This window comes from Apus apus, chromosome 2, assembly GCF_020740795.1.
Source record: "Apus apus isolate bApuApu2 chromosome 2, bApuApu2.pri.cur, whole genome shotgun sequence".
Classification (NCBI taxonomy): Eukaryota; Metazoa; Chordata; class Aves; order Apodiformes; family Apodidae; genus Apus; species Apus apus.
In genome coordinates this window covers 126,590,116-126,606,601 of record NC_067283.1, presented here as the reverse complement: position 1 = coordinate 126,606,601, position 16,486 = coordinate 126,590,116, and the positions used below count along the sequence as shown (strand labels likewise).

General features: G+C 38.5%; 1 protein-coding gene across 1 annotated transcript in view; it reads right to left on the bottom strand.

The window, feature by feature from the left end:
- Positions 1–2,739: 2,739 nt before the first annotated feature.
- The window catches only part of ZC2HC1A (zinc finger C2HC-type containing 1A), a 42,025-nt gene continuing 28,278 nt past the window's right edge, over positions 2,740–16,486 (bottom strand). The window contains exons 8-9 of the mRNA XM_051611147.1: positions 9,288–9,389; positions 2,740–8,588 (exon numbers count right to left, since the gene is read on the bottom strand). Of these exons, the coding sequence (XP_051467107.1) occupies positions 8,423–8,588; positions 9,288–9,389 (268 nt within the window). The 3' untranslated portion in view covers positions 2,740–8,422. The remainder of the gene's footprint in view (positions 8,589–9,287; positions 9,390–16,486) is intronic.

Below are 16,486 nucleotides of genomic sequence, written 5' to 3'. Positions count from 1 at the left end.
CTCTTTGGCAATTTCTTACTTTGATATTACAACTCTTTTGGTAATAAAATATTTGTCTTCTACGAAATTGGGCTGTTGACTTTTCCAGGTGTCATTACTCCTCTTTAGCTTTTGTTCACAGCTAGACATCAAAAGCACAGCTGATAATGTAACCTCCAGCAGCTTGGGTCTTCCCATCATAAAATACCTATTTGTTAATTGCTTATAAGCTGGCTAGTTTAGGTAGACATTTCCATACCAGGTATCTGCCTTGGACTAAAAATCTTTAGTCAAGTCAGCCTGCTGTTTCCTGGTTCTGTGGAGGGTTACATATATTGTTTTATATGTGCTAGAAGAAATTTTTTGTGGATCTACTCAGAACATTTTTTGCTCTTCAGAACAAAGACCTTAAAAAAAGATGGGATGTGCTTCAAACTACTGTAACAACTGTACAGATCTCCTTTGACTGGAATAAGATCTGCTGTACTGAATCCATAAAACACAACATGCCTGCTAATGGTGAGGGAAGAAGTAAAGAGCAAAACAAACATACTGTTACCCTTTCCTGGAATACACCTCCTCCAATCCCCCAACTATTTATGGTGAAGAGACTTCTTGAGGTAGGAGTAGGATCTTGGTAAAACTGTGATTGAGGTTTCACATATTCCCTTTAGCTTTGGATGTAAGAAATTGCAACTCCAAGCACTTAAAAAAAACCAACCAAACCCAACCCACAACTCTCACATTACGGGAAATGCAAACAGATTTCCTAACATCAATCTGCAGATAAGAGAACCACTATTGTAAGGACTTCTCTGGAAATCCATTCTCTGAAAGAAGTCCCAGGAGACTGAAGATTAAATTGGTCTCTGAGACTGAAGCACAATTGTTTGGGGTTTTTTGTTTGTTTGTTTGTTTTGCTTTTTTTTTTAAATTCAGGAACAGTTGAAAGCCACGGTCTCACAATAATCACTTCACAAGGAAAGGTCAGTGGGAATTAAAACACATATGTGACATTAGCTACTACAAACCTGGAAATTCAGACAGCTTGAATGACTTTAGCTGCTGCCCACAACTTAAAACTTGAGGCAAATCACATCATTTCAGGTCTATCTGGGGGAAAGACCAAGGTTAGATCCAGAGCAGAAACCTGAGTGATTATGATACTGTGGGCTTTTTTCTGATTGCTTCTCTTAATAAATATCCTGCCTTTCTGATTCTTATTGCCATATTTTATAAATTAGCACTCACACACTAACTACTGAACACAATGTTTTCTGCTCTTTGATTTGTTCCTTCCATTGGAGAACCTCCTCTGCAATCTCCTGAAATTACAAATGTGACAGCTCTGCAGGAAGGGGTGAAGGGATGAAAACCTTGTAGGGTATCAGCACTACATCCGCCTTGCTGCCACTGCCACTTATTTATTAATTTGGACACTGCAAAGGAGGAATATGAGTAGGTCAAAACCATGATTTAGAAATAGATGGAATTTATGTGAAGGTGGCAGATGAAGACAACTTAGATATCTGAATTAGTAAAAAGAATGTTAGTACTATTGTTGCAAAGGATTATGAGGAAGCAGAAAGGGGCAACTAACCTCTACAAGTAAGGTAATCTTGCACCTTTCTAACAGCAAGAATGAGGCAGGTGCTCTGTGGTTTATAATGAGAAAGAATAATTTCTGGTGCTTTAGAAGCCAGATCATGAAGACCACTGTAAAAGAATACTCAAATCTCACTTTACACCATCAAATGGGTCTGTATTATACCTGTAGTTCTTTAGCATAAGATGCAGGAGTAAAACTCTCCTCGCTAGTTATTTGTTTCCTTCCAGTTCCATCTCTTCAGCTTTGTGCTGAGCAAAACAGATGTTGGCTTTATGATAGGTTTTATTCGGTAGCTACTTAGGTTTTTGTTGGGGCTTTATTTGTTTCTTTGTTTTCTCCTGTCTCCTGTCTAATTGTAGTGGTTCATGGTGAGCTAGAATAAAGAGGAAGCCAGCATGAGGTCTACCGTGGAATCTCAGTTGCAACAAGAAATTTTGCAGACTCAGCACATAAATTAACTTCATCCAGAAAGAAAGGAAAAAGTATCTACTTTCCTCTGAAAAGGGTGTGGTGAAACAAGCAGAAAAGCCCAGTAGGAGGAACTTTCCTCTAAAAAGAGGAAAGAAAAGAAGAATTGGTCTCTACACATCTGTATTTAGCCAATAAAATCAGGAAATCAAACCCTTTTTACAATTTCTGCTCACAGGAAAAATATAACTTCAGCGTTTTTTCCTGCTTAATCATTTAATCAATAAAACAGTGCCCTGACCTTATGAAGGAGAACAAACCCAAATCAAGCTTAGGTTATATATTATACCCTACAGTTAAAAATAATAAGAAGAAAAGATTTAATACAGATGTCACTGTGATAGGCTCTATATAAACTGCCCTCTCCATATAGTTGGGGAAAAAAAAGGTAGAGAGTTAACTTTATGTAAGCTGATCACACTGACTTAAATATCTGGTATAGAGTATTTTTCAAGGCAACTGAAAAAATCCAAATCTCATCTAGCAAGTCAATTAAAAAAATATATTCTTTGAAAGGAATAACCAAGTGATTCTTTCCCAGCCACTAGGGAGAAGACAGCAAATGGTTCTCACACCAGGTCTGGTGTACTTGAGACCAAAGACATCACAATGTTTATGAGGTTGTAATGTTACCTACCCTTATGCTATTTTATTAAGACAATTTCACATTTGGATACAAAAAATTGTGCATCATGGAAAGTTTTATTGGCATATTTGCTTTATGGATAACAAGTGGCAAATAAGCATTAGGTGGTGATTTACATTTATTAAAACAGAACTGACAGTTTAAAATAAACGTATACCAAATAAGATGCAAACAAACCTAAGAATTCTGCAAAAAAAACCCCACAGGATGTTCACAAACAAATACTCAATGTACTGAGGGGCAAGGCAAAACTTAATCAATGCAATGCTGACAAAATTAATCACCTCAAATGCATGAATGAACACTAGCTTTAAAAACATGGAACATCAATAAATAAAATTATGAAGATACATACTAAGTATCATATGAAGGATGAACACGAAGATTTAGAGCAATCATATAAAGTTGGTATTGTAACAGTCATAGAATACTCAGCACTTTACAGGTCGGACCCCAATCCATTCACACTTCTGCTAGAAATCCAAAACCAAATATAGAACTATGGTAATCCATGCACTCCTATGTAGAATTTAAGTTCAATATTCAGCTATATTAAACTGAGTATTTCATTTGCTGACTCAAAAGCTAATATTGACATTGGAGAAATATTTCCCTATTCATTACTTTTGTAAAGAAGAGACACATTTTTATTGTTTTATATTTTTACAGAAAATGTGAATAGGCTGTTTTCTGGCAACATGAAACAAAATGCTGCTATGTACGATCCTCCAAAAATGCGTATTCTGGAATGATATAAGCAAAAAAGCCCTACCAAACAAAATAGTATGCAAGAATAATCCTTTACATTGTGAATATTAGAAAGAAAATACCAACCAAGTAACTCCTGAATACAGGTAGGGAATCTCTTACCTAACATTTCTTCCAACAACACAATTAGTTAACTCAAACCTTACTCAGTGAGTTGAAAAAAAAAAAAAAAGCAAAACAACCCAGGAACAAAACTGCAACTTGGAATGAACTGTTCTTGAAAGGCAATAAAACTATTTTCATCAGAACCACTAAAACCAATTTCACCAAAGATGAAAATTCTAAACTGACCAAGTCATTTGTGACAGAAACTACCACTTCTTGAGAACTTTGCAATATATAAACAATACCATTTCACACTCAGACTAATTACATAGCCTACATCAGGGTGCACTGCTACATGCTTTGTTTATTAGCATTTAAACTACTGCAGTCATACCTCTTTTCACTGATTTGGTAAGTGCGCATCATGAAACAGTTCTCTGTGTGCACTAAGTTTCAGCTGCAACGACGAATTAGGAGCTAGTCTCTTTCAGATGACAGAGAACTTCCAGGATGCTTGAAGACTGGGTGAGGTTTTCAAAGACATTTTGGAGTTTGCAGCCTGGAGCCGGGGGAGCTGCTGCCGAGCCCCGAGCACCATGGAGAGCTCCCGCGGCCACCGGCTCCCGCCCGGCCCCGAAACCCCCGGGCTCGGGCTCAGCCTTGCCCAGAGGCTCCGGGGCGTCCCATGGCGATTTCAACCTCTTTGGCAAATCTAAAACCTTCTGCCTAACTGTTCAGCTCATAGGTACAAGCTGAAACGGTGGTAAAGCACCTCCTCATAGCCACTTCCCCAGAGTGCTGTGTAAGGCTGAGGGTTCAATCATCCATATAATAACGATACACTTAAGTTGCCATATATTTAAAAGCGATTCCAGTTCTGAAACTACTACCTACAGTGCAAGTATCATGCATAAATACAAACCTGTGTAAGATACATCATATAAAGGTTAAGCCTTATGCTATGCTCTTTTTTTTAGCATTGAAGCTGGTATTTTATAATTCCATTGCACTTGTATCAGTCTCGTTCCAATGATCTCACAGCTCCTTTCTGGTCCCTCATTAACTAGATACATACAAAAGCAGAATGCAAGCACCCACAAAAATGGGAATGATAGACCTCAAAAACTGCCAACTAATTTCTTTAGAGGGCATTTTACCTTTGATTTTTTTTTTTAATTGAATGGAAGAATCTTAGTAAGTACATTAGGAAGATACAGTGGCAGACATAGGGTCAGACATTGGTACAGAAACCATGAAAATCACATAAATAAATTTCACTTTAAATGGACAGTAACTACATTAGTCTACTGCCTGTGGCTTCACAGTCCTCTAGGAGCGTTCAGTCCTGTTTTTCATCAACCTTGCTTTAGCAAAACAACTTTTTACATCTGTATAACTTACAAGGCCCTCACAAAATACACGTGCTCATGTGCACACCCTATATATATATATGTTCTGTGTGTGTATATATATATACACACAGAGAGAGAGCGAGCGCGTGTGCTGGAAAGAAAGATGCGAATGGAGTAATCATGCAGTCCTAGTTTTACACATGAACTCTTAAGCGATTTAGGTTTTTAAGTATGTCAACAAGGCATCCAGGAGATAACACTAGCTAAATTTAGACTTATCTGTGTAGTGCATTAGCAATGCATCATTCATCTAGGGGCTTTATCTTCACAACTATCAGTATTTTGATTCTTAAGACAATTTGGAACATTCCTCCCTCAGTATACGAATCTATGGTTCTTCCTCCCATGAAAACCAAGGCATAAAGGCAGGGGGGGAAGATTACAGTAAGAAAGTTTGGACCTAGGTTATTAATAAATTTGGGAACTTCCTGACACATGTAATGTTCCTAAAGATTAATGAGTCCATCTCCCTTAACTAGTTTATTTTGTCTTTAAATATAACAAACTTGTTTCCCCTATTTGGTTCTGCAGCGGCATAGTGAAAGCAAATTTACTACTTCCTAACAAACATTCAGTTGAAATGGAATTACAGCAATCTCTACTGATAACCTGTGTAATAATACAGTCTATAGTCTGTAACATCAAAGACTTCAGAAACCTAATATCATTCAGTAGCAAAACCTCTTGATAAAATGGAAAAGGCCTCTGATAGTCTCACTATACAGTAATAAACTGCATATTCAATTACATTTTCATTGTCTGCTTACCTTTATTGTAGATTGAAATAAATAGACATTATCCAATGTTACTATCAACGATCATTTATGTTTTAATATAACTTCTTGTAAGGTCAAATTAAAAATCCAGGAAATCCTTCTAAAATATTTTTTTTTCAGTTCAGGTTAATCCCCTGTCTAGTCCTTGCTATGAATCATGTAAACATAAATTAAGTAAATGACATGTTATTCAAGTAATATACTAAATGCTTCATTTGAAGAAAGGAGTTACATAAACAGCTCAAAAAGCAGAAGTAATAGTAACTGCATATGAATTGATTCAAAACTAGGAAACCTGCCACCTACAATTCAAAGGAGAAACAGTCCATATGTTTTTTGTAAAGTTACTGCAATCCTGGAAAACCTGGAAAATATTTATTTCCTTACTTAATTTTCCCTTTGTAGAAAGCATTTTCAATAAATGGTGAAACTCATTTTTCCAATAGAAACAAGAACTGGAAATTCATGAAGTCCCACAAAGGAATAGATTCTTCAGTAGATTCACTAACTGATAAAACCTATTCTGGACGGCTGTCTTTGCTGATGGACATTCAACTTGCAATAATTCAGTCTGCACACTTTCATTGCTCAAGGCCAGTGCAAATTTTCTAAAGCAGGCTTACCTATGCAAAGGACACAGGACTCCAATTTTTCCAATTACACATACGAATATGCCAAACTATGGATCACAGAACCTAAGCTTTTCTTTGAATATTCTTTGACTAAGGTTTTGTCAGTTCTAACTATCATTACCAATCTCCATCCTACCATGCTCAGTACCCAGCTTATACAAATTATAACAAAACAAGACTACACTGAATAAAAGAAAATTTCTAAAAACAATTTTGTATAAAAACTGTAAGAAAGTTCCACACAGTTGAACTAATTTGACAGTCAGACATTGGAATAGTCTCACAAGGGTAGCAGAAGATTCCCCCACATTGCACCATTTTAAGTCTCAGCTTGCAGGGTGCTGAGCCATCTCATAAACTGTAGCCTTACCTAGAAAGGTTGGACCAGATGATCCTTGAGGTCCCTTCCAATCTGGCATTCTATGATTCTTATTCTAATTCTAAAGCATCAATTGTTTGTGGCCTCCAACATGTCTACATCAAGTCGCTTAAATCTCTCATCCTCCAAGACTGGGCTTTGGAGATGCTTTTCTTCAATCATGTCCTATTGCTGGTAATCACAAGTTTTGAAAATGAAAACTACAATCATAATACTACCATGGAACACTAAATTATATTTTGCCTAAGTTACAAAAAGATTCTCTAAATTTATACTAATGGTGTTTGTGAGTTGAAAGCGACCATTTCTGACAAAAGAGTGTATTTATTGTGGGAAAGGCACAATTAAGTTACTTCAGATTTTTCTTTCACACATAACTATAATGGTGCCAGTATTTCAAAGCAAAACTTCACAGAAGAAATTACTACATTCAGATACAAGTTAAGTGATTTGGCTTTTAATATCTTGTGTATTCTATAAAAAATGCAACAAATTCCAGGGCCTGACTCTTCTTCTCAACAAATTAATGCAAACTTTGTTGCTAGCTAGAAGAGGCTGCTGCTCAGAGCACAAGAACACACAAGATTGCAAAAAACTCCATGTAAGATATTAACACATAAACCTATAGAGCACAGTTATTCCATTATGCACTCATCCACGAGCTGTGCTATTTGCACAGGAGTAAGAATAAAAACCAGTCACTACTTACATCAAGTTCTACTGTTCTAGTAACATACATTTTTATGGAACTTTTTTTTTTTTTTTAAGGAATACATAAAGAAGAGTGTTTTCAAAATAAGATTTCAACATTTAGATAGGGTAAAAACAGACTGTCCTTCAGGAAGTGTGAAAGAGAAAAAAGGAACAGGACCTTTGGAAATCTTTGAAGACAAAAAACACAAGACTTTTAGTTTTGCTAGTCATGGTGGAGCACAGTGGAGGAAAACAAGTACTTCTGAACAAAAGGAACTTAAATGACAATACCATATATGTCCTTAAAAATACATAGAAATATTAACAAGTTCTTACTGGAAAACAGAACGTAGAAAGTCACAGACAAAAACCTTGCTTTTCTTCTTAAATGTGAACAGAATTGTCAGGTAGTTTTTCCATTTTGATTCTTTAAAAAATCCTAAGAAGTAACTGGAAAGTCCAGCTAAGATATTACTGTTAAAGAATTGGAAGGGATCCAGACTTTTTGCACTTAAAACTAGGAATTGATGAGGACCTGCTCATATTTTCACTTAAAACATAGCATCTTATGTTACTGTCACATATGAAGGAAATGCCTCCACAGAAAAACTCTGGAAGCCCCAGTTCTCAATGGCTAGCTCCCAATGGGTACTATCCTACATAAGTGATTTAAATAATCCTTTCTCTAGTAGGATTTATGAGAAAAATAACAATGTACCACTTGTGCTAAGTTACTTAACATTTTTTTAAGCCTAATTTTAAATATTTCCAACAGAGTTTAGAGTATTTCCTTGAACGGCACAGTTTGAAGTACCTGCTATTTTTATATATAGTATATATATTTGTTTATAAATAACTGTGTAACCACAAGATTGCACTCAGAAAATTACAATAAGATGTTTCAGGATGTTTGCAGCATGAAGTTTAATTGGAAGGAGTCCTCTAGCTTCTCATGCAGCAGTACATAGCAGATGCTTCTGACTTCTCATTTTCTTTTTGCTTTTAAGCAAATGGTTCATACAACCATTCTTCGAATTCCACACTCACAGCAAAACTTCGCCCATTCCACTGGATACCTTGTTCCACATTCATGACAGAACTTTGATAACTGTACAGATGAATTTCCTCCATTGACTGAGGACGGGCAGTCTCCACTGTCATATCCAATTTTACCATCAGACCTGAAAATCCCCAGATAAAGAACATTCCCTGTAATGCAGTTCAGTACAACTTGATGCAAAATTATTTTAATCCTTGCAATGAATTATTGCTATCTTTACCCTCATTTTCAAGCTTATATTTTCTATTTGTTTACAGTGGTATAGCTTATAACTCTACCCAGACTCCCCTAATCATCTCCAGATACCCACCTTCCCTGCAAGAGAACTAAAAGGTCCACAATTTTATGAGCATGGTTAGATATTTGATTCACTATTTACATAAACTACAGTGTTAGAAAACTTAAAACTTAGCTTGACAACGCATGAAAGGCTAAAACAGCAATACAATTTTTATCCTACCCTTTAAATGGGCAGACACTAGGCAATCTGTGAGCTTAGCATGCAAATTTCATTCAACTTAAACTGAAGGTTTCACTTCTCATTTGAAAGAACATTCACTTATTTTTTTCAACAGCTCGTAAGAGGTTTCTGACATTTCTAACACTGTCTTCTGTGCACATCTGAAACAGCTGATGACAAAGGTGTTCTGTTAGATGATACATAAACAAAATGCATTGAAAATGCAAAAATGTATTAAACATGCCAAATAGAATCAACTATGAATCTATCAACTGAAGAAAACAGTATTTTCCCCAACTTCTTTTAGACTAAGTACTCCCCTTTAATGAAGCTGATAAACTCCACAAAATTAGAAGCTACCTTGAGTCTGAATTGCTAGTTTTTCTTTTGTTTGGTAGAGCACCTGAGCTCATGGTTCTTGCCACACTAGGAGGGGTTGATGTCCGTGTTTTTGTTGCGCCTCTAAAAAAGAATAAATATACAAACAGATATATACAGTAATATGCATTTTCAAATTTTATATAGATACATAAGAGTTCAACAATCTACACATCAATACCATCTTTCTGACCAAAAGCTAATAGAAGAGCTTCAGCATCAATGTGCATGCTTTGGACTGAGCATGACTTGACTCTTACAATGACAAGCTAAATGGAACAGTAAGTCCCTTCCCATTCCTGTGTTTCACTTGCTGTCACACCAAAATGCAGGTAGATCCTGCACTACTGGTTGTTTAGTGTGGGCTAACGTCCATCTTGACTGACTACAAGTTGCTTTTGAGGACTGGGAAGGCTTTCAGAGAAATAGAGAGCAGCTGACTGCAGGTCTTAAAAGTTTGAAAAATGTGGAAAGGATACCACATTCCAAATACTTTATGATCAATATGAAGTGAGTCTCAAGAATTTTTTTTTCTTTCAAATCCACAGACACTATTTAGGATGCATACTTCTCAGATAACACTGTGAAGCCTCTCTCTTCAAAACATATTTATAAATATAGATAAACACCAATGCATGCAGCATGGGCAACAAATAGGAGGAGCTGGAGGCCACTGCACAGCAAGAAAACTATGATATAGTTGCCATCACAGAAACATAGTGGGAAGACTCGCACAACTGGAGTGTTGCAATTGACGGCTACAACTTTTCAGAGGGACAGGCAGGGAAGGAGAGGTGGTGGGGTGGCCTTCTATGTTAGGGATCGATATGAATGCCAAGAACTTAATGATGTGAATGACAATGTTGAGTGTTTATGAGTAAGAAACAAGGGGAAGGCCAAAGAGGCAGACATCATGGTGGGAGTTTGTTATAGACCCCCCAAAGAGGATGTAGAGGATGATGAAATATTCCATAAGCAGCTGGCAGAGGTCTCACGATCACCAGCCCTTGTTCTCGTGGGGGACTTGAACTTCCCAGATGTCTGCTGGAAATACCACACAGAAGAGAGGGAACAGTCCCAGAGGTTCCTGCAGTGGAAGGAAGACAACATCCTGACACAGCTGGAGAGGGAGGCAAATAGGAAAAGTGCCCTGCTGGACCTGCTGCTTGTTAAGAGAAGGTCTTGTGGAGAATGTAAAAGTTGGAAGTCATCTTGGGCAGAGTGATCACAAAATGATAAAGACTTCTCAATTCTTGGAGAAGCAAAGGGGGAAGACAGCAAAACTGCCATCCCGGACTTCTGAAAGGCTGATTTTGGCCTGTTTCAAAGCATGGTTGAGAGTGTCCCTTGGGAGACAGTCCTGAAGGGCAAAGGAGACCTCAGGAACAAAAAGAAAGTTTATGGCCTCTGGGAAAGGGGGTTGGCAACTTATGAGGAATACCAAGATGTAGTGAAGCTATGCAGGGGGAAAATTAGAAAGGCCAAGGCTCCAGCAGCACTCAACGTGGCCACTGCCGTTAAAAACAACAAGGAAAGGTTTTTTCAGTGTATCAGTAGAAAAAGGAAGGCTAGGGAAAATGTAGGCCTGCTGATGAATGAGGTGGGTGCCCTAGTGCTGGAAGGCACAGAGAAGGCAGAGTTGCTGAATGCCTTCTTTGCTTCAGCCTTCACTGCTAAAGCTGTTCCTCATGAATCTCAGACCTTGGAAGCAAGGGGAAAGGTCTAAAGAGAGCAAGACTTTCCTTCAGTAGAGGAGGACCAAGTTAGAGACCACTTGGCCAAACTGGACATCCGTAAGCCTATGGGCCCTGAGGGGATGCACCCGCGAGTGCTGAGAGAGATGGCAGATGTTACTGCTGCACCGCATCTCTGAAAGGCCATGGAGAAGAGGAGAGGTGCCTGGGGGCTGGAGGAAGGCCAATACTACTCCAGTCTTCAAAAAGGGCAAGACAAAGGACCCAGGGAACTACAGGTTGATTAGTCTCACCTCTGTCCCTGGGAAGGTGATGCAGTGACTTGTTCTGGACATTACCTGTAAACACATTGAAGAACAGGAAGTTACTGGGAGTGGTCAACATGGATTTACCAAGGGTGAATCATGCTTGACCATTCTGCTCACTTTCTATGATGACAAAACTGGTTGGCTGGATGAGGGGAGAGCAGCAGATGTCATCTACCTTGACTTCAGCAAGGCTTTTGACACTGTCTCCCATAACATCCTCATTAGGAAACTGAGGGAGTGTGGGATAGATGAGTGGACAAGAGAGATGGATTGAGGGCTGGCTGTGACAGAGCTCAGAGGGTTGTGATTAATGGAGCAGGGTTGAGTTGGGGGCCGGTAACCCGTGCTGTCCCCCATGGGTCAATACTTGGTCCAGTCTTGTGGAACATATTCATCAATGACCTGGACGAGGGGACAGAGTGTATGCTCAGCAAGTTAACTGATGATACCAAACTGGGAGGGGTGGCTGACACTCCAGAGGGCTGTGCTGCCATCCAGCATGACCCAGACAGGCTGGAGAGCTGGGTAGAGAAGAACCTAATGAGGTTCAACAAGGGGAAGTGTACGGAGGGTCTTGCACCTGGGAAGGAAGAACCCTATGTGGCAACACAGGTTAGGGGTGGAACAGCTGGAAAGCAGTTCTGAGGAGAAGGATCTGGGAGTCCTGATAGACTGCAAATTACCTATGAGCCAGCAGTGTGTCCTTGCTGCCAAGAAGGCCAATGGAATCCTGGGGTGCATAAAGATGTGTGTGGCTAGCAGGTCGAGAGAGGTCATTCTCCCCCTCTACTCTGCCCACTTCAATAGAGACAGGGAACTCCTAGAGAGAGTCCAGCAGAGGGCGACAAAGATGACTGGGGAATTGGAGCATCTCCCTTTTGAGGAAAGGCTGAGAGAGCTGGGACTCTTTAGCCTTGGGAAGAGAAGGCTGAGCTGAGACCTTATTAATGTCTACAAGTATCTAAAGGGTGGGTGCAAGGGGGATGGAACCAGACTCTTTTCAGTAGTTCCCAGTAATAGGACGACAGGCAATGGGTACAAGCTGGAACATAGGAAATTCTATTTAAATATGAGGAAAATCTTCTTTAAGGTGAGGCTGACAGAGCCCTGGAACAGGCTGCTCAGGGAGGTTGTGGAGTGTCCTTCCCTGGAGATATTCAAGACCTGCCTGGATGCAGTCCTGAGTAATGTGCTCTAGGGGATCCTGCTTTAGCAGGGGAGTTGCACTGGATGATCTTTAGAGGTCCCTTCCAACTCTCACCATTCTGTGATTCCATAAAATAGGAGGAGGAAAGGATAGAAAGCCTATCCAGGTGTGCATTAGGGCCACATTTTTTTCTAGTCTGTCAGCATTCTTAAAGTTGGCTTCAATAGTAAGATCACAAAGCTGTTTTCCTCAAGACTCAAGGGTTTTATGAGAAGTCAGTATGCAATTAATAGTACATCCTACACATACAGAACACCTCACTGCTTGCTTTGATGAGTAAAGAAACACCAGAATCCCCTGAAAATTCTGAATAGCAGTAAGTAAAAGAGAGAGGAAAGGGGCATCCCCTTATCATCAGTGACTGATGTCAGAATTGCTCATCATTACTCAAAAGAATTACCACCCATTGGAATTTCTTCTTCAGCAAGACTTCAGTGACTTTGACATCTTATGTATGACCAACAAAGTTTTTCTGTTCTCATTCTTGAACACAGACAAATAAAATAAATTTAAGTTGGGACTGGCTCATGGACATTAACAAGTATTAAAACAAGATTCCACTCAAAAATTTAGCCATCAAGGGCCCAATCAGCAACAAAAACCCAAAAGTGCCTCGGCCTTTCTTTTTTTTCCTTCATATGAAACTAAACGCTCCTTTCAAATTATGAACAAGTTAGGCTTGGTTTGGTTTTCAAAGCATATATAAGGAAATACATTCAACTCCAGTAACTTCAAATGCAACACCCACAACTGATGAACAACATATTGAGAAATTTTCTTAAGTATTACTGACTTAGTTTTCTCTGGATTTTCCACTTGGAACCTACTTACTACTTTTTCAAAACCAACAGAATTAATTTTTAAACTCAAGTCTCTTCACGGGTATACTTTGAATCAATTATTTTTTAAAATAATACTAGGAGTCCTCAATACTTGAAAGACAGTAACATGAAAAACTGTCCAGCATTCTCATCTGTTTTTCAACTTTTCACTTCTCTAAAATAGGTATAACATAGCCTCTACCCCACAAAGTACTCTGAAAATTCCCTGATGTTGTTATACTAGGTGTATACTGGAGGTATTTTCCAATAATCAGTGGTTTAACTACACAAAAGGTATGGTGGTGTTTAATAGAGCATACAGACCACTGACTGAAACAGGGGAAAAAATTTAAAAAACGGAAATATTGAAAAACCACATCAAAAGTGCACTGTCCAGCCTGTCTGCAGCAGAAGGTAGACTATCAGGAACAGATAAAAGATCATTCGTTGAAGGATTAGCAAAGGTATGTTAATTCTGAAATGTTTAAACATAACATTCTGCATAATTTCTGTACATTTTTGTTCTCCAATTAGTTTTGTAAAAATACAGAAATAAACCAAACCCATTATCAGGCTAGAAACTTTAATGTGAGTCCTAAAATTAACTGCAATGTTTTCTGCCACTTTGATGAGTATATCAACCAAAGTAGCAGGCTGCTCCTGCCTATAACTTTACTCGTCCCAAACCCAGACACATAATTAGCATCAGGTTTCATGAATGTTTGACAACAAATCTTGAAATGGCATCCTTAAATTGCAATCTGATCTCTAGAGACAGATGCCTCTAACAAAGTAATTATCTCTACTTTTGTCTCTACAGCTTGGTCTCTTCTGATCTGTTCAACACCTGCTACTTCTATCTACTTGTCCAGTTCTGTTGTGTTATTCTGTTTTGTTGGATTTTTTGTTTGTTTTTATTTTTGCAAGTTACATAAATCCTTGCTCTATGTTATATCTCATGAAGTATTAATGGAGTCTGACTGCAGATGAGGCTTTGTACCAATACTACCTTGAACTCTTAAAAACTGGATGCATCTTTGAAGACTTTTATTACCCATTCTCAATTTCAAAATGAGCAAGATTGAAGGGGATCTCTCTTTCTAAAGCAGCTCATGTTGTACATATAGTTGAATTACCAGTGCTTGCAAAGCAACAAACTGAAAGACCTTCACAAAGCAGCTTGCCTTTTTCTATTTACACATTCACAAAGTGCTTGGATTTTGCTATAAAATACTGAAATATCAAGCTTGCTTCCTAGATAGGGCGTTTCCAGATATTCTTGACAGCTATCTCTGTCATCCACAACAGCTCATAGTTCTTTGCAAAATCATAATGAGTTCCTTATGACTAACGGCATGCATGCCAAAGTCCAGAAACCTTTTTATTAATTAACCATCCACATTGCTGTGCTGAATTTCACGTCTGGTAGCTATTCACATTTGTCCAGTGCTGTTGGCACATAACGTATTATTGAATAACCTCCTGCAAGGAAGGCAGATTTAATTCATTAACACAATGGACACTTGAATAAGAAAAACAGTCATGTTACAAAAAGCAGAATAAGTGTCTATCCTCTTAAAGAAGGTCTCTTAAGAAGAAAAACCCAATCAATGCTCCAGGGATAGGGGCTATCCTAAGAAAGGTTAGCAAGCAAGGTTAGTAAGCACTAAGTCAAATGTTCAACATCTTAGTAACTGTGAGGGACTGGCCCTCAAGACCAGTACTTGCTGGAATTGGTGATGAAAGGCTATTGTAAACCCTCAAAAAAAGTCTCATTTGCATCCCAAAAGGCCTGCCTAAAAGGATGGAGAAAATGATGATGGCCTGAATATGGCTTGCAGGCTGCATGGACAGTGACTGAGATAAAGACCGAGGGTAGGGGCGGAGGTCCACTCTAGCTGCTCAGTCTTATGAGTCAAACACACTTGCTCATCCTTGCAAAACAAGGAACCTAGGTCTATAAAACAACTGTGGGCTTTGGGAGCCTCAATGACACCAAGTCTCCCCTGTTGGCTGTCCCAACTCTGGATTCAGGACTGGTGATTTTCTGTTCTCTCTCTCTAAACTTTTCTTCTCCTCCTCCCTCCCTTCCTAAAATCAGTAAGTAACACAAGGCCTAACCACAATTTTTTTTCCTCAGGTTGTGCAGCTTAAACATACATGTATTGTACTCTTGTGATCTAAATGTCAGCCGTTTTGATTGTGCAGCCGAAAACAGTAACTGAAGTATCCATATTCCCTCTATAGCTTTAAGTAAACCTAATATTCAAACACAGACCTTGAGTGTCGTTTCACCTTCATCTGGTCAAGGGGTGTTGGACAGTCGAGCATTTCCTTGGACCATGACATTTTAATCTCTCTCCCTGGAAGGGCCAGGTCTGAGACAAAGGTTGGATCCAGCTGCACCTGGGCTCCTATCTGAGAAGGAGTTTAGAAAGCAAGGGGGTGCAATGCCAATCTCCCTGAATTGCCCTACCCAAGTCATGACAGTAATGTATTAGACAATGAAAAACTGACCTAATTTTGATGGTTTACAGGATTTATAAGCTCTAAGCAAACATGCAAAGGAACAACAACAACAAAATGTTGGTTACTCTAAGAAGTGATTCTTCTCCTTCATTTCTTTTGCTTTTTCAAATAGAAACCTAAGTTAAAATATTTTGGTACTGTGCCAAAGATACTTCAGCTTTGGTTACAACCCTAAAAGGGCATTAAGAGATTTAGACAAACTTCTGCTATTTCAAATGTTACATTCCCTGTACATACCACTAATTCAATACTAATTTATCCTTTGTAACATGCTTTAAGGTGTTTTTTAACCAAGAATCAGCTCACTTGAATTTGGCATCTTCCAAATTATACCAAAGGGTTAACTACACTTTAGTATCTATTCCCTTTTTAAAAGATTGGAATACTTTTTCTTCCAAACTTGGATTTTAAAGTTGCTGAATATTCAGAAGTCTTTATATGAGATAAACTGGATTTAATAAAAGACCTTACCTCATTACAAAGACTGCCTTGCTTACATTCTTGGATCATCACAGCTATCTTACAGAAGTAGGAGCTAAATGTTTGACTTGAAGAAATAAAATTACTTTGTCATAGAACATTTGTCTATAAGGCAGGTAAGTGTACAGTTACCAGGCTTAAA